Raw genomic sequence first — 27483 nt, 5'->3', positions numbered from 1 at the left:
GACATACATAGTATGTGTTTGGGGTTTTAACTAAACTGAAAAAGCTATGGTTTTATATAACGGTACAAATAGGAAATACCTGAAGTGGAGATGCTCCAAATCCCTCAGCTTCAGCTCAACTCTCAGTTCGGCTCCGGCTACAGTGACCCCAAATCCAACTCTGCTCCGGCTCCAATGAGGCCAGCTCGTTTGATTTTGGCTTGTGAGCACAACATAGACAACTGCCATGCTCTGCTCTGGGGCCTCAAAATCTTCCTGAGCTCTGGAGCCGGAGCCTCACCAACCATAATTCAGACTATGGACAGGTGCAGTGGTACAACATTAAATAAAAAGGCAGATGTTTTTTTCATAAATGCAGTGTTTATTGTAACAGTATAATCTATTAATGCATTTACAAGTAGGGCCTCTTGAACATGTGTACTATAGTTACCATATTCCTCAACATTGAAATGACTACATGTGCAGTTATTGTGATTTAAAATATACGATTGTATTTGAGATATTTGGTTTTGACCATTAATTATGGAATCGCAATGGAATACTGCATCACTGAAGCAACAAAGTACTGTACATGACGTGCAATAAAAATAAATTTAATTACTTAAGTGGAATCCAACATACTGATATACCCACTTTAAATATATTAACTGTTATGTTTACTGTTTTAATCATATCTCTACAAATTAGACACTGTCAGATGCCAGGAACCTTTTTAGACAAATCGATAAATTACATCACACTCATTTGAAATTTAATAAGTTATGGAAAGTTGGTGTAAAGTATTTAAATACTTTTTAGTTGTGAATGTTTTTGAAAATCAAAGATTTGCCTGGAACTCGATATTAAATCATAGCGCAAACACAGTACTGGAAATATACGGTTAAATAGTATAGGCAGTACGTCAAAGTATACAATACATTGCATTGGTCGAAAATACACCACTAACTACAACATTAGGTAGGAAAGAAAAAAAACGAGTATATTTTTTTATTGAGGACTACAGCACTGTACACGAATTTAATGACGAAGCAATCCTCATGTCCACAACCCAGCCACAGTGCTGCTGGGGAAGGTGGCATTGTGACCGTGCAGGGTGGTGGCGTTTAGCGATGAGCAGTAGAACATCTCCTGGCCATGTGTGCAGGTCTGTTGGTGCAGCAGGGCCATGACCAGCCCCACTCCCATGATAGCCATCCCGCACAACAGCAGGACGGCTGACAGCAATCGGTTTGGGTTGTACCACGGCTCGGATGAAAGGCGCAGGTAGCACGCCGCGGGCAGAATGAAGACCAGTGGCGAGGCACACAGCACGCCCTGTCCACGTGGACAAATGTCAGGCGCTTGGTCATGGCAATATGCTGTACAGCTCCATATGGAACTGCAGGGCGTCCCAAACCCATGTCCTCGTGTCCCATCATGGTTTGGCTCTCTCGTTTACAAAAATATCCACTCAGATACTATTAACGTATTTTGTCATACCTGTCTAATTGTTGGTAAGTATGCAAAGCTGGACCTCAGCAGCTTATGAGGAGTGCAGTTTGGGAAACCTTTAGTCAATGTGTATCTGTAAGTGATAGTTATGAAACGGGATTTGATGGGCTGCCATTTTATTGAACAATGTGTGCCCGAGTCCAATGTTGCACCAATAAGCGAACATTTTAAATGTGCTTCTAGCCATGAATGGTCCCATTTAACAGTACTGTAAAATCACTTGTATCTATGACCCTATTACCCAAAACTCCTGTGCAGTGAAGGAAAAAAGTATTTGATCCCCTGCTGATTTTGTACGTTTGCCCACTGACAAAGAAATGATCAGTCTATAATTTTAATGGTAGGTTTATTTGAACAGTGAGAGACAGAATAACAACAAAATCCAGAAAAACGCATGTCAAAAGTATTTGACCCCCTCTCAAGCAGAAAGATTTCTGGCTCCAAGGTGTCTTTTATACTTTTAAAATTATAGACTGATCATTTCTTTGTCAGTGGGCAAACGTTCAAAATCAGCAGGGGATCAAATACTTTTTTCCCTTACTGTAAGTAGAGCTGTATAGTCTGCAAAAACTATCTGTGCCACCATTCTTCAAAATATCCAGGTTTATCTGTGATTTGCTCATGTATAAGTGGAGTAATTTGAAGAAAACAGCCCAGATAATAGAATCCGCAATGTTAATCCCCAACATCACCGAGGTTTTTTTCTGTGTATTGTATTTGTTAAACCTCACATTGAGCTCCAGCACAATGCCCAAGCAGTCTGTGGAGACGGAGGCAGCCGTGGCCGCTGCCACAATCACCACCGTGACGATGGTGTGTCGCACGCGGCTCCACGGGGCGGACGCAAAGAACACGTTCTCAAACACCTGGGGAAAGTCGCACATTGTCCATCCCTGCCTGGCACTGCAGAACGAACTGCGAGTTCCAAAGTAGTGGAGGTGTCCGAGGCACCACTGGTGGTTACATGGTTCTGTTTTGAATACAATGTGAAGTCAAAAAGTGCAAGTGTCTCCCAGCTCAATTCCCATGAGGGCACGAAGCCAATGGTGGAAATTTCGCATATAGCATGTGTGGGTCGGTCAATCCATAGGACACAACCACTGTTGACTTCCCACAATGTGGTACAGTAAAACCTTGGATTGCGAGCATAATTCGTTCCAGAAACGTGTTTGTAATCCAAAGCACTCGTATATCAAAGCACTCGTATATCAGTTGCGATCACGTGACGCTCGGCAGACAAAGCGTATACGTACTACTCGTATTGCAAGACCTCGCTCGTTTATCAAATTAATATTTATTAATTTTGCTCGTCTTGCAAAACACTCGCAGAGCACTCACACTTCTACAGGGAAGTTACCTTTACAGTCCTGTCCTAAACGTATTGTACCCCTTGCTTTCTCCTACCCCTCCTCCCACCTATGCTGCCGTGCCACCTTGCTCTCTTCGGCCCCTCCCCCCGACCTCTACTTTTTTATTTAAGGCCTCTGTCTGTTCATCCCTCCGGCCCTTTTTCTTGTTCCTTGCTTCTCTGTCCGTCTTTCCTCTCCTTGCCTCTTGGGTGTCTCTGTATATGTATTTCTGGTGACTTGTACCTCATATTTGTTCACTCTGTCTATGCTGGTATGTTCAATCCAGAGGATGAACACGAAATTTAGCACTCTTCTGAAATTCGTGGTCCGCCAGGCAAGTGTCTAACTGTGTTGTTGGCCTGATTGGTTTTGCATCACGTAATTTTTTCTTAGGTTTGTTGATTCTCGTCTCTCATCTTCTTGTTGTATTTACCTCCGTGCAGTTTGGCGCTATGTGTTACGTTGGTGTCGCCCTATATGCTCCCTCGCTATTTGTTTTTTACACCTGATGAAGATCGCTTGTGTTGCGGTCGAAACGTCGTGATTGATTTATTTTAATATAATTTTATGGTATTTCTACATACGTGACTTTACCGAAAAAAACAATGAGTAATGTATGCAGTCACGGAAGCTTTAATTCTTTATTACTCGCAGAGCAAGTTACTCGCAATCCAAGGTTTTACTGTACTTATTTCATTGACCTAATATGCAAGAAAGATGGTTGGCAAAGTTGACTTCCAACCAACATTTGGATTCGCCACCTCCTGATCGTGAGTACTCCGTCACAGCAGTGCCTGGGGTTATGTATAACGTCATAATCTATACATGTCTTAATATTGAGTGTCTGCAGTGAATGACATCTACATTAACAGCCCATTTTTGTCAATCCTCTGCTGGACGAGGGTCTCCCTAAGCCTTCTGGGCAGTGAGGGTTATTTGGCCGTAATTCACCACGCTGGTCAATGTGGGTTGGTGATGGTGGAGGGAGCACAGCGCAATAGACGTTGCTCCTGTGTCCTCTTGCTGACAACATCTATTTACACATCTTTTTAGCATGGTAGTGCTTCTGAGATGACAAGATCACGTACATTATGAGTGATTTGACATAGGCTTAAATGTGTAATTGTATTTATAGCTAAGTAAGCAGAAGTGGGTTTTGCTCTCTTTCTCTCAGCTTGTGTGACACTACAGAAGGCAAATTACTAGGCTAATTGACGATGGGGATCATATATATAAATATTTAGAATGAGCTTAAAGGAATGTAGAACTTTAGGCTGGCTGTGCCCTGTGAATGCAATCAATGAATCTCCAGGCCATAATTTTCAGGCTCTGATTTAAATTGTTGATTTTTGGATTTTTCTAGCTAAAGGCATTGACTTGATAACTGTTTATTTGTGCTACAGTCCATCTTTACATTAATGTGAGAACACAATTATAATTCACAAGAGTAACTCACCAAATCACGAATGTCTATATGTTTCAGATGCTGTACAACAGCAAGTGTGTTATGCGTGCAAATATATAGACGTGAAAAGCTTACCTCTCTGGTAACAAAACACTCAATGGGAAATGTGAGTAGTATGCTCAGCGCGTAGCAGAAGCGGCCTGCTGTAACCAGGTCATCGTTTTTGCAGTAATTCTCGAAAATATCTCCTGTGGATGAAATGGGAGGACAAAAGCATACAATTTAGTAGCGGTTTTCCTCTGGGAATAAAAATCTATTCAAAATACTGCCTATTGAATTGTCATTTTTGGCACTTGACATACAAAATTATTTAAACTTAATTAGTTCTGGAAGAGGGTAAAAGCCATCGCAAGGTTTAGTGTCCATGATGACATCTTGATCTTGTTTCATTAGTTAAACAACTATAAATAAATGAATACTCTCAATGGATTATACCATTTGATAGCAATCATAGTATGCGGTACTCCATGCCGAATTTAACATGTACAATACGTTACCATGTTTCCTAGTTGCATTTTGTATATGTTAAGTTATAAGAGGGAATTAAATATCAATAAACAATGTGTCTGTTATCTTGCCTCAAAAAGCAGCGTCTGCTTCTTAGTTGCACCTTCGTGACTAATTTAATAAACAAAAAATTGTGTTTCTGAGCCAGCGGCTTTTGTAAATGCCCAGCAGGAACATGTATCAATGTTGAAAGCTTTTAAGCAAAGTGTCTCTTTTGTGAAGCTCTGCCACTGAGTGCTTGGAATATAATTCTCTGTGTGGTCTACTTGCCCGCACCCATATCTTGTATTTCAAAAGAATGATTGAATGTAAAGTACAGAGCCCGAGAGTGGCACTAACGCGACTGGTAGGTGTTCTCCAGTTTGCCGTGTGCTGGTGATGATTTGCCGCGATATCACGTTTGCGGCCGTTATGTTCACAATATCACCATTATCGTGATTAGTTTCAACAACTAAATAATTCATATTCTTAAACTAAATAATTGTATTTCACAGTTTTCGGATTGTTGTGCTTTGCCGTGCGTCCAGTCCTTCAACTGCAGTGCACACAAAATAAGCCTGCCTGCCATACGAGCTGTAATCATTGAGACTTTACTTTATATACATTATGCCTAGAACGCACATGCTGTTATTTACGCAGAATTGTGAAACAATTAATTTAACTATGACGTCATATAACGACCGTGCCGCCAATTGCGCCCAAACATATTTAGCAAAACAATGGGTCATATTTATGTATTTATTTACTGTGCTTTTATTTTGTTACAGGATTTCAGAAATACACCTGTAAGTTAATCAAATATGAAAACGGAAATAATTCAACAACGATAATAATCACGATGTAACGCAGACAATACGGTTTTGTGGACCTTATACGGTATATTGTAGAATCTCTAGAGCTCCCTTCCCTCCACTGGAGGCCCTTGAGCAAGGAATTGCAGTGGTGCAGATGTACATGTAACCTTTTAAAATTCACATTTCAGATTTCTATTGACTATAATAATAATGTAATGTTTTTTTGCTTGAGACCACGTAAATATAGTTCGATATATATGGGTGATATTAACAAGTAGGCTTTCGCGACCAATATCCATAATACAGGTTTTTTTGGGTTAGATCGCGTAAATATGTGTCGTTAAACCCGCCACCACCCGACACAGCCAATTAGTAAGGTTTGTCACGTAAACAGAACACGCCAAATCGTTACTAGTACAGCACACCGGTGTGTTGGAGAGAAAATAAATTACAACTATCTTCATCAGGCGACAGCCAAATCTGTCTGTCACATGATTAAGCTAGTTGGATATTGGTCACCAAATCTGGCTGTCGCCTGATGAAGCTATTTGTAATTACTGGTGAAACATTGTATTCAGATTGTAAATGTTGTGGCTTTGCTCTTCAACACACCGGTGTGCTATGGTATAAACATAAAAATAGACAAAATACTGTAAAAAGTTACTGGATTTACTGTACCGTACTTACCACTCCAAATCTCAAAGACTATGCATAGGGTGATGTACGTACTACGCTCTTATTTCAACAACTCGATGTGTTTGACGATCGCAGTATTTTCATGAAGTTGTATGTAGTGTATAATGTACTCTATATATTTACCACTGAATCAAGCATAGCTACTTTCGTCACGTACATTGTACCGATCGCCGGACTGCTTACAGCCTTTGGAGCGGTTTTACCGATTTGGAAGCAGCCAGATAATCGCGCGCCGGATAATCGATGATTAACTGTAGCTCTTTTTCAGAAGCGACCTGGCTACAAATGATAGCAACAGTGGCTTATCATGTGCTAATTTATAACACCCAAATACTCTAAAAGGCTTGTTTCTAAATGTGGAGGGAAAACCCGGAGGACAACATGTAACTCCAATATACAGGCATCAGGGTCGGGGCGCCAAAGTGGTGAGGTGCCACAGTGGTGAGATGTTAACTACCTCGCCTGGTATACAGGAGGCAGTGGGTTCGATCCTGACCCTGATTTGGAGTTTGTATGTTCTCCCTGTGGTCGCGTGGATTTTTCTCCGGGTCCTCCAGTTTTTCCCTCCACATTTAGAAACATGTGGTTAGAGTATTTTGCTGCTATACATTTCCACATAAGCCACTTTGTTGAGCTATCATTTGTGGTCAGGTTACTTTTGAAAAAGAGCTATACAACTCAGTGTGCCTTAACTGGTAACATAAAAATAGTTTCATTAAAATTTTTATCTGAAACGTAGTCGAATTATAGACGATGTTGTTGACTGGTGTGTCGAGTTTTTTTGTTATATGTGCTGCCAATGCAGCAGCATCAGCATCAGCAAATTATGTTAGACCAAATCTTGAACTTGGAGGTATAAATGAGTGACGTTCACGCAGTAACCATGGTCGTAGCAATAGAAGAGTGATACATGGTAGTATGGCTGTTTCGAGGCAACCCGAGCTGATAAGTGAATTTAATTGCACAGTACCTTGTGTGAATCCCGTGAACGTGGCATAACCACACGCCGCGAGGATAAGGCTGATGATGAGAGCGCTCAGCACCGACACGTGCGTCACACGGGACCAGTTGCTGAGTGAGGGCTGCTCCAGCGAGCCGTAGATGATGAAAGTGTTGTGGTGGCAAATGAAAGCTAAGTAGGGAATACCATGGAGAATACCACACGGTCATTACTCTCGCCTCTCCCAAGCACATAGCACAGGCAGCAGGTGAAGCGTTGAATGGAATAATGTACTGTAGATAGCTATCTCACAGGGACCAATTCAATGAAGTGCTACCCAAATACTGTAATGCTCTGTACAGGCAATTATTATGCTCTCATATACATAGATGGAATTCTTGGGACAATTATATTCGGATGTGCATTATACAGCCCTTTGTCATTCCACTGCTGGATGAGGGCCTCCCCATGCCATGTGGGTCGTGGAGTTATTATGCCATACTTCACCACGCTGGTCAGTGCGGATTAGTGTAGGCAGGCAGTATAGACATGGAAGCACATAGTTGCAGTACAACATTGTATTCTACGGCACTAATATAGCATCGCAGAAATCTATAACACCTGTTTTATGCATAGTGGTTACCCATAAAATTACTAAACAGGCTCAAAGCCTGCTAAACTTCCAAGATATCACGAGATTGGGTGTTTTGTGGGTGATTTGGTCATATGCTCAATGCAGTCGTGTGTAGTGCAATTTTAATTGATATTTTATTATGCTCACAAAATGGACCAGGTATATGATAAATTGTATATTTTTTTCAGCTTATATCAAAGTTTACTTGCACTCACCAAAAGCCATGATGCCCACTGCCTGCACCACATTTGGCTGCGCAAAAGTCCAAGCATTCATGGAAGCAGGACTTCAAAAAAAGGCACAGAAACAGCTAGAACTTACAACTGAGACTGGTAACAAGTCTCGTAATGCACATCACACAGCCAGTAGCAGGGCATGGCACTTGCATTTCTCTTTAAGTTAAATCCATTTCCAACCCACGCATACATTAATCTGGCACTGCCGCTGTGCACAGCTGTGAACAAATATGCAGTACAGGAAAAGCATTTATTCTCTCAACATGAATCATTGCATATTATTTTATTTAATGCCATGGCTTACAATTGGGGATGTGGTATTGTGTACAATCTCAACAAAGAGGCGTTTTTGTATAATTATGGTTTTGGAAAAAATCCAGCAATGGTTTTCCATTTACCTTAGCTCGGAGAGATGACAGAAATTGACAATGTACTTCCCAATTTATTTAATAAGCCTAATGGCTTTGTATGCTGTTTGGAAGCTATATTCTTTCACTCAACAATCTAGGGATGACGTCAATGTACTTTTTAAGAACACCTCATGTTGACCACAAAATTCACTTATAAAAGCATGGCAAACTATTTTTATTTATTGAGCATTTGACTACAACAGGATTTGAAAAATCCATATAAAATAAAAATGTATGTTCTTTAAGACAGCATGTAATGTAAGTACATTTGCAATTTGCAACTTGAACATACAGTAATCAGAACTGTCGTTGAAGTTAAAATGTTGTCATATTGGGTGAGTCATATAGCTTTAAAAACAGCAACGCCTTTTTGAGTGCATTTGGCAATTATGTGTATGAAACATTTACAGTAAAATGAAAATGTCAGTCAGTGGTGCCAGACTTACATTTGCGGTCCCAATGTGAATGCTCGGACAACCACCACAATTAGGATGAAGAGTGTGAAGAACACTGAAATCAGAGACACCTGTAGAAATATTACACCATTCATGCCCCGAAATATTTCTCATCATGATATAAAAAAGTACAGTACTCCGTTATGGATGCATTATGGTGCATTTTATACATTCTGAGCAACAGTTCTGACAAGCCAGTTATGTTTTTGTTGTTTTCTTATTGTCTTCTAATTTTTCATATTTAAAATGTAGGCCTATCAATTGAATGTACGTTTGAGATTTTTGTATATGATTTAGATCACTGAAGATGCTAATACTATAGAAATGTCATAAAACAAAGAGATTAAGTGTATAAAAAAACGTAAATGTAAATTAATACTGATCAGTTCCACAGTATGTAGTAAACAAAGCTAGCCCCTGCTCGCAACAAATGCTTGGATTCAGGGTAGTGTAGCAGAATTATTAATTCATATTTAGAAGACAGGAGGGTGCATTTCTGCACTAGTATATTTATGCAAAAATGGGATAATGTAAACGTTCTAAAGAGAGACCTCGGAGGTGACATTAAAGTGCCTGGTGAGCATTGTGTGAGGGCAACGAGGATCTTGGTGATGAACGTGTGGAAGGGGGTAAGGTTGTTGTGAAGCAGTGTTGCAGAGTGCCGTGAGAATACTGGAAAGATGAGTTTGGACATACCCGCGTGAAAGCTGTGATGGCAAGAAATGTATAACATCGCTGTGTTTTACAAAATTGTCATTGGATATAAATTACAGTCAAAAGTTTTCTCCTTCTTAAAGGACATTAGCCTGCTGAGAATTGGGCCACTAAAGTGGCATCCTGAGTTGCAAGTGTTGGCGAGTGTTGTCAGCGTGGGTGCGTGTCGTTCATACCTTTCCCAACTGGGCCACATCGCGGAAAAGGGACAGTGGCAGGGTGCAAAACACCGAGGTGAGGAAGATTATGAAATATCTGTTTGCCAGGATATGCTCTTCACCCACTGATTCCACAAGAAAGAAAACCGTACATTGATTCAGCTGCATGCAAGAGCCTGCAAGGATTATTTTTGCAGCATACTCTACAGACTGAAAGTCTGTAAATAATGTTAATTAATGTTAGCATATGGAAATCTACAGTCAAAACTTTGCTTGCATAGATCCGTTTGATTTTGCCAAGTAAACATGTGCTTTCACGGTGCTCCGTAATAAATGGCAGAGATATTGATTCAAGCTGCTGTCAATCAAGCAGGCCGGATTGAGGGAATAATGTAAGCATTCTGCACACAATAATGTAAGTGCTCTGCACTTAAAATACCACACATGCGGCTTTGGTAACCATAGTTTGCTCTTGTGAAAATTAATTGATCCTGAATGGACTATTGCTCTGTTAGAACTAAGGTCATTCAGTAATGGATTGACATAAGGACACTTGTTTAGGAATACCAACAAGCACACACACACCATTGTTTTACAATGTTCTTAGTAGTAGCATGGCCCAGCTTGTTACACATGCCTATCAAGGTGCTTCATTAAATAGTTGAGTATGTATGGTCTAAGTGGCAATAATATAAAGCTCTGCTTGTGTCTTTTGAAATAAATTAGTGAATCAGTGGCCTTACCTCCTGGAATCCGTTCAAACACCTTTGTTAGTGTATCACCAGTTATTACATTGTAGCTCACCATCGCTGAAAAACATCCATACCAGTTCCGCCTTGACCTCAATTGCATGCAATATCAGTAACAAAAATAATAATTTACTTTCGTAAGCAGTATATAGCCCTAAGGGAGCACAGAATGCTAAATAACACAATATTACAACGATAACATTTAGCCAATTGTGTCTTTTGCTTCACAATTTTTTTTATTTTTAATGCATACGTGTGCTGCGTGAAAATTACATGAAAACTAAAAGGGGTACATTAAATGTACATGAAGCGCGAGAGTATAACATTCTCCAGTAACCCTGTCGCCACTACTGGACCGTGAGCTAGGTTGAAATGTTGAGCAAGCATCTGCACAGGACTCCGTATGTTGTAATGGAGACATGGGGACATACTCTTTGGTTCTTTCGGTAAAGTCACGTAGGTACAAAAAATAATAGATCACGACGTTTCGATCGCCACACAAGCAATCGTCATCAGGTGGGAGAAAGAAACAGGCTGCTGAAACAAGTCCTTACACAGGTAGTCCCCGAGTTATGATGGTCCGACTTACGATATTTACATCTTACAATGGCGACAGCGATACGATAAAATTGTAAAATATTTTAAATTTCAGGCGGCAGGCAAACGCAGCAGAGTACAGTACAATATGATACGTTACGATAGTTCAATGCACGTATGATACGTAGCTTTAGCGAATTAATTTTAGGGTTACCACGATACGATACGTTCAATGCATGTTAAACGTTTTTATAGCAGATAGGATTGTTTCCTGAAAAAAACTTTCTATTAAATTGCAGTTCATATAGGTAGGCTTGTTTTTTTTTTACTTTACATTTTACTGTGCAATACAGTATTGTAATTAATAAATACATACAGTATATAGTTTATACAGTACGGTACTGTAAATTGCTCTGTTTTGCTAAATTATCACCATTCTTTAAGACTCCTGGGTAGGCTAGGCCATCTTCGACTTACGATATTTTTGACTTACGATGGGGTCGTCGTAACGCATCTCCATCGTAAGTAGAGGACTACCTGTGTATAGAGCCGAGAGGGGGGTTGCCGCATCGGGCAAGAGGGTGGGGGCTAGAGATTGCGCCTAAGCGAGTGGGAAATCCAAAGAGGGGAACCGAGATGGGGGGGTGATGCGAGAGCTGCTAGAGCTGAGGAGGTGGCCATTGTATCGTGAGAGATTAGCATGTCAATGTAAACGAACCAACGCAATGGTGGCTATGCTAGTGAGAACATCCAGCTCGTTAGAAAACGAGGGAAACAAAACGAGGGACAACACCACATCGAGGGAAGGAGAGAGACACACACCAAAAATGAATAACAGGTCCCTGCAGGGTGGGCTGGTAGGAACATTGGAATTTTGCGCAAATTTATTACACCCAACAGCACGAGATTTCACTTCGTTAAAGTATTGAAAGGGGACGGACGGACGGACACATTAATCTATTGCAGGCTGGTACACTCAGTTTACAACTTCGTTCCTACCAGTAAAAACGGACACTCACCAACATAACTTAGCTTGTGAGTTTTTTTCATCAAAATACAGAATTCCTATAATCCGCGGCAGCTGTAGGGTCTGTAAAAACTCCAATAATCTATTCTCTAGTCGCATTATCTGAAGCTTTTCCCTCCAGCTTCGCAAGATGGCTTTGTATCTTTACGAATAAGAGAAGGCTAGCGGCAGATTCATCCTATTACCCATGTTTATCCGCAGAATAGGATTGCAAGTAAAACTGTGGATAACAGGATCCGCAATATTGGTCCCTCAGATCTCCATGGAGAAAAAGGAGTTCTGTGTAAGTTAAACAAGCAAGGAATCATACACAATGCAGAGGGGAGTCCTCACCAATGAATGGGTAGGTGAACTGCAGTAGGGACAGCACTATGTAGCCGAAGTAACCAAACGCGCTGTGCACCAGTGATTGGTACGTGGTGGTGCCAGAGAGAGAGCCGGACTTGATGAGCAAGATGATGGAGTAATCTGTACAGAAGGGGGGGGGGGGGAGGCACGCGCTTGAGCTGCACATTAAGACACTGACTGTTCCAACGTGCGTCACATGATGCATTCTTAGAAAATCAACACAATGGCACGTTGTGTTGCTTTTAACCGCTCAGTACAATACAGTTTACTGTTTATAAACATAAAGTGGGTATTATGACCAAATAACCCACAATGCACCAAATCTTGACAGTTCTCAGAAGCTAAGTAAGTTTCAGCCTAGGTCGATAGGGGGATCACCATGCACAAAACAGGGTGTTACGACTTGTGGGACCACACATTCGGCAACATGTATGTTTGTATGTAGAACTTTCGCACCGTATGTAGCCAACCGTGCTAATCAGAGGTACGGGAAAGGGAAGTCCCGTAGGTGTGGACAGCAGACAGCAGTACAACTATATATGGCGGTATGTGTGTACATGACCACGCGTGTCACCTGTGACATAGGCCACCACCACGAGAAGCAATAGACCCAGAGGGAATCCCGCCTGCTTCAAGGCATAGGGCAATCCTGCGCACTCAGACGGAACGTGTTGCGTTAATAAATATTGTTATTATTACGAGCAACCATGGGATTGGGCCGCAATTTACCGTGCTCTGTCCCGTGACATCTCAGTCTTAATTTAGGCACCAGAGAGTCGCATAGCTAAACAGGTGTTTATTTATATGTACGATATATTAAATTGTTTAAGATATTTTTCATCGTTTAAAAATTATGTCAATGTAAACTTGAAATCAAAAGTACAGCGTATGCAGCATAATATGTTTATACTTTACAGCCCTTTGTTAAAGCAATTCTAAATGAAGCCTGCCCATGCTATGTCAGTCATGGGGATTTATTTGACCTAACTTCACCATGCTGGTCAGAGTGGGTGGGTGAAGGAAGGCAATATTGCTCGCCACTAACTTTGGCTGTGGCCAATAATCCAATGCAGGTCACCAAATTTATAGAACAGTGCACCGACCTCAGTGCTAGTGTAATTAAATAATCAAAAGTCATGTTCTATCCACTACTGGATGAACACTTCTCCAGTTCGTTGCCATTCCTCACACATTTATTTGACATCTTGGTTTATTAGAGCTTGGATGACTGCGTCAATTTCCAAGTCGATCGCTTTCGATGATCTGCAAAAGCTAAGCATTATAGTAATTTATATTCATTTCTGTTTTGCAGCATATGACAGTATATATGTGGACGATGGTAGAACATTTTCCTAAATATAGCTTGCTCCTATGGCCTCTAAATAGTTCATTATTCTGCTCCCAACAATCTTTGTAAACAATGTATTTACTTGAGACTGAATGGTTTGCAATTATTAAAGTCAGCCTTCCAAATTTTAATATAAAAATGATTGAAACATCTTCCAGGATTGAGGTATTTCATGTGAGCATTTCGTAAAAGGTCCACCAATTTTGTTCCAACAGCCAATTCCACTTTTTTTGATGATATTCACAGTAGCCTTCCGTTTTTTTTTTCCTCGGTGTCATAAAGTGTACAGAGTGTTTGGAACACCACTCACCTATTATACCTGCCCCTATGATGGAGTTAAGGACATTCAGGCTGGCGGAGGGCAAATCACTTGTCCCCGTTCTGGAGTCCTCATCCTCAACCTCTCGAGGGAACAAGGCCTCCCTGTCACTGGCATGGACATCCTGCGGAGACTGAGACACGGCCGTGAGCCCCACACCAGAAAATAAATCAGTGTATCAAGGAAATGTAACCGAATGACACGTTCTGCACAATTGTACCACAACACTATTTGAAAACTTTACTGATTTAGACACGTCAAGAATAAATATTTGAATGTAGTGGTTTTAACTTAAAATTTCGTCAAGATATAATCAACGTGATTGTCAGTAGAAACGCAGAGGATGTTTTATGTCACACTATTGACAAATGGCTTATTTTGTACCCTAATAGCTAAATGATTAAAAAAAGCTTTCAAATAATTTTCATACTCTTCATGGGTAATAAATCAACAGTGACAACACAATGTAAATATTGTATTTACTCATGCATTTAGACTTATTAATGGTGGCTGTTCAGACCAAGTTAAAACGAAATATACAAAGGTCGTGATTTGAGTTATACTTTGTATTCCACTGTCAACTGTATTTTCAGAACCACACCTTCCTGACGAATGGTTTATTTTGAACCATAATGATTTTATTAAAAAAGCTTTCAGGTTTATTTTTTATACTTTCAGTGTGCACTAAAGGCACAGTGACAATGCAATGAAAACAGCAACATTTACTTCTGCATTTTGAATATTTTATAGTACCCTTTCAGAACAAATCTTTATAAAATTGCAAAGGTCAGGATTGCAACAACTACACATATGTTGTCTATAAAATGCCACTGCATTTCAAGACCTTTGAAAAATGAAACTAAAAATAGACTTATATTTTCTCTGCCCATTGTGATATCATAAGAAATTGCGTTGTGCATGTTTTTTTATGAACGAAACGCAGATTTTAAAACGCGTTGAAGCTTTGCTTGCATTTTATTTCTTGCAAGTTAAAAGGCCAGTGATAATAACTAATGAGACAAATGACCAATGTTAATTCTGCCGTTTTACAGCACACGGCAGCCCTTCCCTTAATCTCTGGGCTCACTATAGCCATGGCAGTCAATGAATGAGTTAATGCAAACAGGCACACGCAGCTGGTCAAACACACCCCATGATTGCATGTCACGCGGCCAGTACTGGTCACCTTATTCAACAATAACGCAACAAAAGCAGCCGTTCATTTGGCGCAGAGCCGCTAATGCAGGTTACTACAAAACTGCATCTGTTTTTGACGCTGGGGGTACTTGTGCCACATTGACAGACCAATTAGGAGGGTTCACAAAATGCATATATGATCTTGATTTAAAAGGGCTATAATGCAATTTTTTTGCACAAATGCAGTCAACTCTATGCATACTAATTTAAATATACAATAACTGGAATTAAAAAATGTAGACCCTCAAATTATATCCCAGAGACTGATACGTGTCACTCATTTGGCAGCAGTCTAAAGTTCTAAATTGCTTTAAGTCTCCTGTTAACAGCAAATAGATTGAACCAAAGGAGAGTTCAACATCCTGGTATGCAGGGAGCTGTGGACGTGTATCGTGCAATCCTGCAGCTGACATATCAGAGTGCTTGACTACTTTAGGTTATATATGATTGCTTGTGTTGCAGTCGAAACGTCGTGAGAATTTTATTGTTTTATATTTTTATTATTTTATTGTTTCCCTTCTACGTGACTTTACCGAAAGAACCAAGAATATGAATCCCTGCAGTCACGAAAGCTTTAAATAAAAATTAACTTTAGGTTATCCCTAGAGAAGGGAACACGAACTGCAGTACGCCACTGCTGGCTTCAAGCATTTTCCGGCATTTCAAATATTAATTAGGGCTATTCCTGAAGCCGTTCACTGACTTACTAATACAGACATACATATTTAAATGTTACTGATAAACTTTCCACTCAAGAATAAGAATGCAAAATAATATGTAAAATTCTCCAACAAAATAATATGTAAGCTTAAGACATATACTATATATATATACACACACTAACTACTGTAAACAAATAGCATAGTTGCAAACTAGATTATCTGTACTTAGCTGCGAGCTGTACTTAATTGCCATGCATTTAAATAAGAGTTGTGTCGATAATCCATCCATGTTTTGTCTTGTTCATTGCGTTCCGATACCCAAGAGTTCACGTGATTTCTGAATTGAGCTTGGAGCTTAGCTCTTGAGCCAAAATTCCAAGCAGGAAGTATGTGGCATATGGATACAATGCAGAAAATACTGCCGGCATTTAGGAGTCTTCAGTTTACAACAGAATATTTAGAGTTTAAAACATTCCACGTTCATCAAAGAGAACCACAACGCAAAAAACGTCCACCCCATCGCATGAGGCTACAACCAACATACATTAACCCCAACATCCCCATCACCCGGATTCGCCGTGCATGATTAATGCCGACATAAGGAACATTCCCGTGTGCTGCTGCTGCTAGCTCCGTTTTACACATGCCACATTTACTACACTGCATTTTGTTATTACATGTAAAATTGTCCAAACGTAAGAAGTATACCGTGAACCCCCTCCTAATGCATGCACGACAGGGAAATCTGAACACGGTCAGTCACAACGTCTCAGGGCAACAGTTCTTTTGACACATGCCGCATTTAAACAACGTCCATGTGGGGAGGAGTAGCAACGCATTCTCTCGTTAATGCGATGTGCAATATATGCTCGAAGCACGTGGTGTTTGTGTGATCGTGGTAACGTAAACAGCAGCGAGGCGTAATGCTGCTCACTGACACGTGCGAGTGAGTGTGTGTGGAGAGGAGAGCTGACGAGGTACCGATTTGACTCTCTCCGAGGCGTCCCGGTCGCGTTCTTCGTTTTCGTCCATGCTCACGGAACTCCTTAGGGCTTGTTTGTAATGGTCAGCGAGACTATTACAAATACAGCGAACACCACCACCACTACACTAAGTCCTGTATCGCGCAGTCGAATGAGCAGACACGCGCGACAATAATATATTGTTTAACACGTAGGCTTTCGCGACCAATATTACTCATAATACAGGTTTTTGGGTTAGATCGCGTTATTTATAAATGTGTCGTAACCCTCCACCAACCGACACGGCCAATCAGCAAAAAAGTGTCACGTTGACAAAAGACAATTAGTTTACTACTTTAGCCCACCGGTGTGTTTAAGAGTGAATCCACAACATTTACAGTTTGAGTACGACGTTTCGCTGGTAATTACATCCAGCATCATCGGGCAATTTGCCAGAATAGTGAAGCCCTCTCCACTTGCTCCCGGTCTTAAATAGAGCAGCAGGGTGACGTCATCATTTAACTCATTCAGGTGCAGTGATTATATAATCGATTGGTAATCAGTCAATGGTTATGTAATGTGTGTTATTGTGATTATATGCTACGTTAGTAATCCGTTAATTAGTATGTGTTTCCCCTATAAGGAATTGTAATATGTATTATTTAATACGCAATAATAACGTCGTACTCAAACTGTAAATGTTGTGGATTCACTCTTCAACACACCGGTGGGCTAAAGTAGTGAACTATTTTGTCTTTTGTCAACGTGACACTTTTTTGCTGATTGGCCGTGTCGGGTGGTGGAGGGTTACGACACGTTTATATATAACGCGATTGAACCCAAAACCTTTATTATAAGTAATATATTATGTTTAAACAATCCAATTTGTCAGCTTCTGCGCAGCAAATGTCACACCTCAAACTAAATAACACTTTTGTTTTCAGTTCACCCAATTGGCACTTCTATTTGCCTCGTGACATTGTTCCCGTTTATCTTGCGATTCGGTTCTGTGAAGAGGTCGATGCGGTTTCGGTGCTATTATTATTATAGCTGTGTGAGCCACAAATACATCTACATCTGTAGCTCTCACAGATACGTCTGTAGCTCACACAGATACATCTGTAGCTCACACAGATACATGTGTAGCTCTCACAGATACATCTGTAGCTCACACAGATACATCTGTAGCTCACACAGATACATGTGTAGCTCTCACAGATACATCTGTAGCTCACACAGATACATCTGTAGCTCACACAGATACATCTGTAGCTGTCACAGATACATCTGTAGCACTCACAGATACATCTGTAGCTCACATATACATCTGCAGCTGTCACAGATAAACCTGTAGCTCTCACAGATACATCTGTAGCTCACATATACATCTGTAGCTCACAGATACATCTGTAGCGGTCACAGATCCGTCTGTAGCTCTCACAGATACATCTGTAGCTGTCACAGATCCGTCTGTAGCTCACACAGATACGTCTGTAGCCCACACAGATACATCTGTAGCTCACAGATACATCTGTAGCTCTCACAAATACATCTGTAGCTGTCACAGATACATCTGTAGCTGTCACAGATACGTCTGTAGCTCACACAGATACATCTGTAGCTCACACAGATACATCTGTAGCACTCACAGATACATCTGTAGCTCACACAGATACATCTGTAGCTCTCACAGATACATCTGTAGCACTCACAGATACATCTGCAGCTGTCACAGATACATCTGTAGCTCACACAGATACATCTGTAGCTCACAGATACATCTGTAGCTCACACAGATACATCTGTAGCTCACACATATCCATATGTAGCTCTCACAGATACATCTGTAGCTCACAGATACATCTGTAGCTCACACAGATACATCTGTAGCTCACACAGATCCATCTGTAGCTCTCACAGATACATCTGTAGCTCACAGATACATCTGTAGCTCACACAGATACGTCTGTAGCTCTCACAGATACATCTGTAGCTCTCACAGATACGTCTGTAGCTCACACAGATACATCTGTAGCTCACACAGATACATGTGTAGCTATCACAGATACATCTGTAGCTCACACAGATACATCTGTAGCTCACACAGATACATGTGTAGCTCTCAGATACATCTGTAGCTCACACAGATACATCTGTAGCTCACACAGATACGTCTGTAGCTCTCACAGATACATCTGTAGCTGTCACAGATACATCTGTAGCACTCACAGATACATCTGTGGCTCACACAGATACATCTGTAGCTCACACAGATACATCTGTAGCTGTCACAGATACATCTGTAGCACTCACAGATACATCTGTAGCTCACATATACATCTGTAGCTGTCACAGATAAATCTGTAGCTCTCACAGATACATCTGTAGCTCACATATACATCTGTAGCTGTCACAGATCCGTCTGTAGCTCTCACAGATACATCTGTAGCTGTCACAGATCCGTCTGTAGCTCACACAGATACGTCTGTAGCCCACACAGATACATCTGTAGCTCACAGATACATCTGTAGCTCTCACAAATACATCTGTAGCTCACACAGATACATATGTAGCTCACACAGATACATCTGTAGCTGTCACAGATACATCTGTAGCTGTCACAGATACGTCTGTAGCTCACACAGATACATCTGTAGCTCACACAGATACACCTGTAGCACTCACAGATACATCTGTAGCTCACACAGATACATCTGTAGCTCACACAGATACATCTGTAGCTGTCACAGATACATCTGTAGCTCACACAGATACATCTGTAGCACTCACAGATACATCTGTAGCTGTCACAGATACATCTGTAGCTGTCACAGATACATCTGTAGCTCACACAGATACATCTGTAGCTCACAGATACATCTGTAGCTCACACAGATACATCTGTAGCTCACACAGATCCATCTGTAGCTCTCACAGATACATCTGTAGCTCACAGATACATCTGTAGCTCACACAGATACATCTGTAGCTCACACAGATCCATCTGTAGCTCTCACAGATACATCTGTAGCTCACAGATACATCTGTAGCTGTCACAGATACGTCTGTAGCTCACACAGATACATCTGTAGCTCACACAGATACATCTGTAGCTCACACAGATACGTCTGTAGCTCTCACAGATACATCTGGAGCTGTCACAGATACATCTGTAGCTCTCACAGATACATCTGTAGCTCACACAGATACATCTGTAGCTGTCACAGATACATATGTAGCTCTCACAGATACGTCTGCAGCTTACACATATACATCTGTAGCTGTCACAGATACATATGTAGCTCACACAGATACATCTGTAGCTCACACAGATACATGTGTAGCTCTCACAGATACATATGTAGCTCTCACAGATACATCTGTAGCTCTCACAGATACATCTGTAGCTCACACAGATACATCTGTAGCTTACACATATACATCTGTAGCTGTCACAGATACATCTGTAGCTGTCACAGATACATATGTAGCTCACACAGATACATCTGTAGCTCTCACAGATACATATGTAGCTCTCACAGATACATCTGTAGCTCTCACAGATACATCTGTAGCTCTCACAGATACATCTGTAGCTCACACAGATACATCTGTAGCTTACACATATACATCTGTAGCTGTCACAGATACATCTGTAGCTGTCACAGATACATCTGTAGCTCACACAGATACATCTGTAGCTCACAGATACATTTGTAGCTGTCACAGATACGTCTGTAGCTCACACAGATACATCTGTAGCTCACACAGATACATCTGTAGCACTCACAGATACATCTGTAGCTCACACAGATACATCTGTAGCTCACAGATACATCTGTAGCTCTCACAGATACATCTGTAGCACTCACAGATACATCTGTAGCTCACACAGATACATCTGTAGCTGTCACAGATACATCTTTAGCTCACACATACATCTGTAGCTCACACAGATACATCTGTAGCTCACACAGATACATCTGTAGCTCACACAGATACATCTGTAGCTCACACAGATACATCTGTAGCTCACACAGATACATATGGAGCTCACACAGATACATCTGTAGCTCACACAGATACATCTGTAGCTCACACAGATACATCTGTAGCTCTCACAGATACATCTGTAGCTCACAGATACATCTGTAGCTGTCACAGATACGTCTGTAGCCCTCACAGATACATCTGTAGCTCTCACAGATACATCTGTAGCACTCACAGATACATCTGTAGCTCACATAGATACATCTGTAGCTCACACAGATACATCTGTAGCTGTCACAGATACATCTGTAGCTCACAGATACATCTGTAGCTCTCACAGATACATCTGTAGCTCTCACAGATACGTCTGCAGCTTACACAGATACATCTGTAGCTCACACAGATACATCTGTAGCTCAGACAGATACATGTGTAGCTCTCACAGATACATCTGTAGCTCACACAGATACATCTGTAGCTCACACAGATACATCTGTAGCTCTCACAGATACATCTGTAGCTGTCACAGATACATCTGTAGCACTCACAGATACGTCTGTAGCTTACACATATACATCTGTAGCTGTCACAGATACATCTGTAGCTCACACAGATACATCTGTAGCTGTTACAGATACATCTGTAGCTCTCACAGATACATCTGTAGCTTACACATATACATCTGTAGCTGTCACAGATACATCTGTAGCTGTCACAGATACATCTGTAGCTCACACAGATACATCTGTTGCTCACAGATACATCTGTAGCTGTCACAGATACGTCTGTAGCTCACACAGATACATCTGTAGCTCACACAGATACATCTGTAGCACTCACAGATACATCTGTAGCTCACACAGATACATCTGTAGCTCACACAGATACATCTGTAGCTCACACAGATACATCTGTAGCTCACACAGATACATCTGTAGCTGTCACGGATACATCTGTAGCTGTCACAGATACATATGTAGCTGTCACAGATGCATCTGTAGCACTCACAGATACATCTGTAGCTCACACAGATACATCTGTAGCTGTCACAGATACATCTTTAGCTCACACATACATCTGTAGCTCACACAGATACATCTGTAGCTCACACAGATACATCTGTAGCTCACACAGATACATCTGTAGCTCACACAGATACATCTGTAGCTCACAGATACATCTGTAGCTGTCACAGATACGTCTTTAGCTCACACAGATACATCTGTAGCTCACACAGATACATCTGTAGCACTCACAGATACATCTGTAGCTCACACAGATACATCTGTAGCTCACAGATACATCTGTAGCTCACACAGATACATCTGTAGCTCACACAGATACATATGTAGCTGTCACAGATACATCTGTAGCACTCACAGATACATCTGTAGCTGTTACAGATACATCTGTAGCTCTCACAGATACATCTGTAGCTTACACATATACATCTGTAGCTGTCACAGATACATCTGTAGCTGTCACAGATACATCTGTAGCTCACACAGATACATCTGTAGCTCACAGATACATCTGTAGCTGTCACAGATACGTCTGTAGCTCACACAGATACATCTGTAGCTCACACAGATACATCTGTAGCTCACAGATACATCTGTAGCTGTCACAGATACGTCTGTAGCTCACACAGATACATCTGTAGCTCACACAGATACATCTGTAGCACTCACAGATACATCTGTAGCTCACACAGATACATCTGTAGCACTCACAGATACATCTGTAGCTCACACAGATACATCTGTAGCTCTCACAGATACATCTGTAGCTCACAGATACATCTGTAGCTGTCACAGATACGTCTGTAGCTCACACAGATACATCTGTAGCTCACACAGATACATCTGTAGCACTCACATATACATCTGTAGCTCACACAGATACATCTGTAGCACTCACAGATACATCTGTAGCTCACAGATACATCTGTAGCCCTCACAGATACATCTGTAGCTCTCACAGATACATCTGTAGCTCTCACAGATACATCTGTAGCTCACACAGATACATCTGTGGCTGTCACAGATACATCTGTAGCTGTCACAGATACATCTGTAGCTGTCACAGATACATCTGTAGCACTCACAGATACATCTGTAGCTCACAGATACATCTGTAGCTGTCACAGATAAATCTGTAGCTCACACAGATACATCTGTAGCTTACACATATACATCTGTAGCTGTCACAGATACATCTGTAGCTCACACAGATACATCTGTAGCTCACAGATACATCTGTAGCTGTCACAGATACATCTGTAGCTCACACAGATACATCTGTAGCTCACACAGATACATCTGTAGCTCACACAGATACATCTGTAGCTCACACAGATACATCTGTAGCTCACACAGATACATCTGTAGCTCACACAGATACATCTGTAGCTGTCACAGATACATGTGTAGCTCACACAGATACATCTGTAGCTCACACAGATACATCTGTAGCTCACACATATACATCTGTAGCTCACACAGATACATCTGTAGCTCTCACAGATACATCTGTAGCCCACACAGATACATCTGTAGCTCACACAGATACATCTGTAGCTCACACAGATACATCTGTAGCTCACACAGATACATCTGTAGCTGTTACAGATACATCTGTAGCTGTTACAGATACATCTGTAGCTCACACAGACACATCTGTAGCTGTCACAGATACGTCTGTAGCTCACACAGATACATCTGTAGCTCTCACAGATACATCTGTAGCTCACACAGATACATATGGACCTCACACAGATACATATGGACCTCACACAGATACATCTGTAGCTCACACAGATACGTCTGTAGCTCACACAGATACGTCTGTAGCTCTCACAGATACGTCTGTAGCTCACACAGATACATCTGTAGCTCACACAGATACATCTGTAGCTCACACAGATACATCTGTAGTTCACACAGATACATCTGTAGTTCACACAGATACATCTGTAGCTCACACATATACATCTGTAGCTCACACAGATAGCTCTCACAGATACATCTGTAGCTCACACAGATACGTCTGTAGCTCACACAGATACATCTGTAGCTCTCACAGATACATATGTAGCTCTCACAGATACATCTGTAGCTCACACAGATACATATGGACCTCACACAGATACATATGTAGCTCACACAGATACATCTGTCGCTCACACAGATCCGTCTGTAGCTCACACAGATACATCTGTAGTTTACGTCTGTAGCTCACACAGATACATCTGTAGCTCTCACAGATACATATGTAGCTCTCACAGATACATCTGTAGCTCACACAGATACATATGGACCTCACACAGATACATATGTAGCTCACACAGATACATCTGTCGCTCACACAGATCCGTCTGTAGCTCACACAGATACATCTGTAGCTCTCACAGATCCGTCTGTAGCTCACACAGATACATCTGTAGCTCACAGATACATCTGTAGCTCACACAGATACATCTGTAGCTCACACAGATACATCTGTAGCTCACACAGATACATCTGTAGCTCACACAGATACATCTGTAGCACTCACAGATACATCTGTAGCTCTCACAGATACATCTATAGCTCTCACAGATACATCTGTAGCTCACACAGATACATCTGTAGCTGTCACAGATACATATGTAGCTCTCACAGATATGTCTGTCGCTCACACAGATACATCTGGAGCTGTCACAGATACATCTGTAGCTCACACAGATACATCTGTAGCTCACACAGATACATCTGTAGCTCACACAGATACATCTGTAGCTCACACAGATACATCTGTAGCTCACACAGATAAATCTGTAGCTCACAGATACATCTGTAGCTCACACAGATACATTTGTAGCTCTCACAGATACATCTGTAGCTCACACAGATACGTCTGTCGCTCACATATACGTCTGTAGCTCACACAGATACATCTGTAGCTGTCACAGATACATCTGTAGCACTCACAGATACATCTGTAGCTCACACAGCTGGAAGCTGGTTTAAAACCAGATGGCTTCTGATTTTATGTATTACCAATATTGCTTTTGCCAGAGGCGCCTATTATAGACGCCACAAGTACCGTAATCAGCAATACTCTTCGCGTGCGAGTTCCGGCAGCAGCAGACGATGATGATGATGACGATGATGTAGAATACCGTACACAGCAGGCTGGAGAAGAGCTGTAATACCGGCGTTCACGCAACGTGCAGCTGACGCCACCACGCGTGAACACGTCGTAGAGAGAGAGCAAGCAGCAGCAGCAAGCAAGCGATGTGTGCTGTCGAGCACTTAGTGGCAACAGAGACTGGTGGGGTGTGTGTGTGTTTATAAATAAAACTGTTAAATGTCCCCGCCATCACCGGCTAATGGTTCAGTCCTGACGGTGCACTCGGTTCGCCTTGTTCAGGCTATCAGGTCAGAGATTTCGTGCTGCGTGAGCCGAAATTGCGGATTGCTTTATCGTTGATTTGCATACCAGGGAGAAAAAAAGAATCAAGTTAAAATGTATCAAGCCAAGCTGGGTTTGAGGCTTGATAGTTTAAAGGATGGGAGGCTGCCTAGGGAATATTCCCATGTGTTGTTGTAGGCTTGTCGAGATATTGGACTGCGACGTGGCTAGAGGGCGATACTAATTTTGATGATTCAATCTATCTGTGCGGATATTTAAGTCCTCTTTAAATGTTCAGCACATTGTATGTAGGGGTTTGCTCCTTGGTATACTGCCTTTTCCTTCCATATGAAGCTAAACGCTCATTAACATAATTGGCCAAACATCATCATTATATATAAATTACTTACTTGGAAGCTATTATCCTATATACTGCGTTGTCCACGTTTGCCAGTAAGCGTCTGTTTACAATGACAATAGGTCATTTACCTGAAAAAAAAACCGAATTAGTCGAAAAATAACTCAAATGAGTCGGACAATGTATCGCGTCTGAGTTTGTCGACCAATAATTGTTGGTATGGAGTAACACGCGGTATGAATAAAATATAGTTTAAACAAAAATTGCATCAACCGATGCTCCAACGTCTTTCTCATGTGGAATAAAAATGTGCGTTATGTAACGGGTCCTTAAACAAAAAATAATCTCCATCCACGCTATCACCGCCCTGCTCGGTTGCTACGTAAGATATGTGAAAACCATTTGCTTTCATGGTATTCAATCACACGGGTGGGAAGAAAGTCAGAGATGGTCATTATAAATCAAAGGGGGTGGCAGAATTTGTATAATTCGCACCCTCATTCATAAGCGCTGCATACGAATGATTTCGCTCGCTCTGTGACCTTTTCGTTTCGTGGAGGCGAGGTGCTCACCGTGCACGTCGATTCGTCGCTTCCTTGCCGATGTTCATCACCGACCGCCCCTACGGTGCCAAGAGGCGCGGTTGTTAATAGGGGGGCCCTCATAAGGCTCTGGCATCTGCCTAAAATCCATTCAATTCCCCAGTGCCGTCCATCGCAGAATTATTTCATGAAAGTGTATCAACTGCGAGCTTGTATAATATACAATGTGCGTGCGGTCACTCGGCTGTAGGACGTATGCACATCCATAAATTAAAACCACCGTCAAGGCTTAAAGTTAATTTTGTTCACAACGTTAACGGCACTGAAGTAGACTTTATTTGCACCGGGATGACCTACAATGCAGGCCGAATGTACAAAGCTGAGAAATTAAATTACGCAATGCTTCAAAGTAGATATATATTTTTTTCGGTTGGGTTAAATCGCGCAATTCAAACGTGTTGTCGTAAACCCCTCCTCCACTCGACACACAGACCATCAACAACCACGACGACCACCACCGGCCCGGCGTTGTGAGGGCCTCCTGCACTCCTGGGCCTCATATAGGGAGGGTGATGTCATCAATTTGCGTCCACCTGGGAAGCGGCTGGAAGAGATGACGGAAAAGTGAATATATCTGCATAATTCACGCACTGTTTGCATTAATTATGTTAATATTCATCGAATTAAATTATGTAAATATTTTTTATTTATTTAAAGCTTTCGTGACTGCAGGGATTCATATTCTTGGTTATTATTTTATTGTTTCCCTTCTTACGTGACTTTACCGAAAGAACCAAGAATATGTTAATACTGTTTACGATGAATTATGCTAAGCATGGTATTGGCTTGGTCCAGTAACGCCCCTGGCCTCCACCAATTCACGAACCCACAGTGACCTGCACGGTGAAGTATAATCAAAAAGCACCCATTACTCATACGGTATGGGCAGACCTTCAGTCAGCAGCGTAGTGACAAAAGGGTTGTTAGTCCCTAATGTTTCATGAGTGGAGTTCAAAAGAACTCACAAACACTTTGTGAAAAACCTAACGCACAATATCCCTGGGTTTGATCTTCCACGAAACTTATGGTCCACCCTTAAACCGCATCTGTACAAACCGTGGCAACATGCGACTGTAGTCACCCCGAACAGACTATAAAACACATTACGATGCAATGCCGGATCCACAAATATGAAGGAAA

At 41.4% G+C, this 27483-nt stretch overlaps 1 protein-coding gene across 9 annotated transcripts; it reads right to left on the bottom strand.

Annotated features, from left to right (window-relative positions):
- Positions 1-340: 340 nt before the first annotated feature.
- On the bottom strand, positions 341-26849 carry SLC38A11 (solute carrier family 38 member 11). 9 transcript variants are annotated; one of them, XM_032946157.2, is made up of 14 exons: positions 26314-26846; positions 25794-25872; positions 17018-17153; positions 14169-14310; positions 13085-13159; positions 12496-12630; positions 10593-10658; positions 9868-9974; positions 8969-9048; positions 8092-8162; positions 7273-7434; positions 4381-4493; positions 2223-2357; positions 341-1314 (listed from the first exon to the last, which is right to left on the bottom strand). In XM_032946157.2, the coding sequence occupies exons 3-14, from the start codon at positions 17066-17068 to the stop codon at positions 1036-1038; spliced, it is 1416 nt and encodes a 471-aa protein (XP_032802048.1). In that variant the 5' UTR covers positions 17069-17153; positions 25794-25872; positions 26314-26846; the 3' UTR covers positions 341-1035. The 9 variants fall into 9 exon arrangements, with proteins under 9 accessions (XP_032802048.1, XP_032802053.1, XP_032802043.1 ...); XM_032946162.2 differs by having other exon boundaries at positions 17018-17111; XM_032946152.2 differs by lacking the exon at positions 25794-25872 and having other exon boundaries at positions 17018-17111; positions 26314-26849.
- Positions 26850-27483: the final 634 nt, after the last annotated feature.

Source organism: Petromyzon marinus, chromosome 4, assembly GCF_048934315.1.
Source record: "Petromyzon marinus isolate PM22_M1 ecotype Great Lakes invasive population chromosome 4, UKy_Petmar_22M1.pri1.0, whole genome shotgun sequence".
Classification (NCBI taxonomy): Eukaryota; Metazoa; Chordata; class Hyperoartia; order Petromyzontiformes; family Petromyzontidae; genus Petromyzon; species Petromyzon marinus.
The sequence above is the reverse complement of the archived record's forward strand: the minus strand, read 5'-3'. Positions and strand labels throughout refer to the sequence as shown.

Excerpts from the sequence above, each read along its gene's own strand:
- SLC38A11 (XM_032946152.2), bottom strand. The coding sequence starts at position 26,351 with ATGAACATCGGCAAGGAAGCGACGAATCGACGTGCACG. Across the intron at positions 12,631-13,084 it reads GGTGGTGGCCTATGTCACAG|ATTACTCCATCATCTTGCTC; the intron begins GTGACACGCGTG and ends CCTTCTGTACAG. Across the intron at positions 7,435-8,091 it reads AGTGGGCATCATGGCTTTTG|CTTTCATTTGCCACCACAAC; the intron begins GTGAGTGCAAGT and ends TTCCCTACTTAG.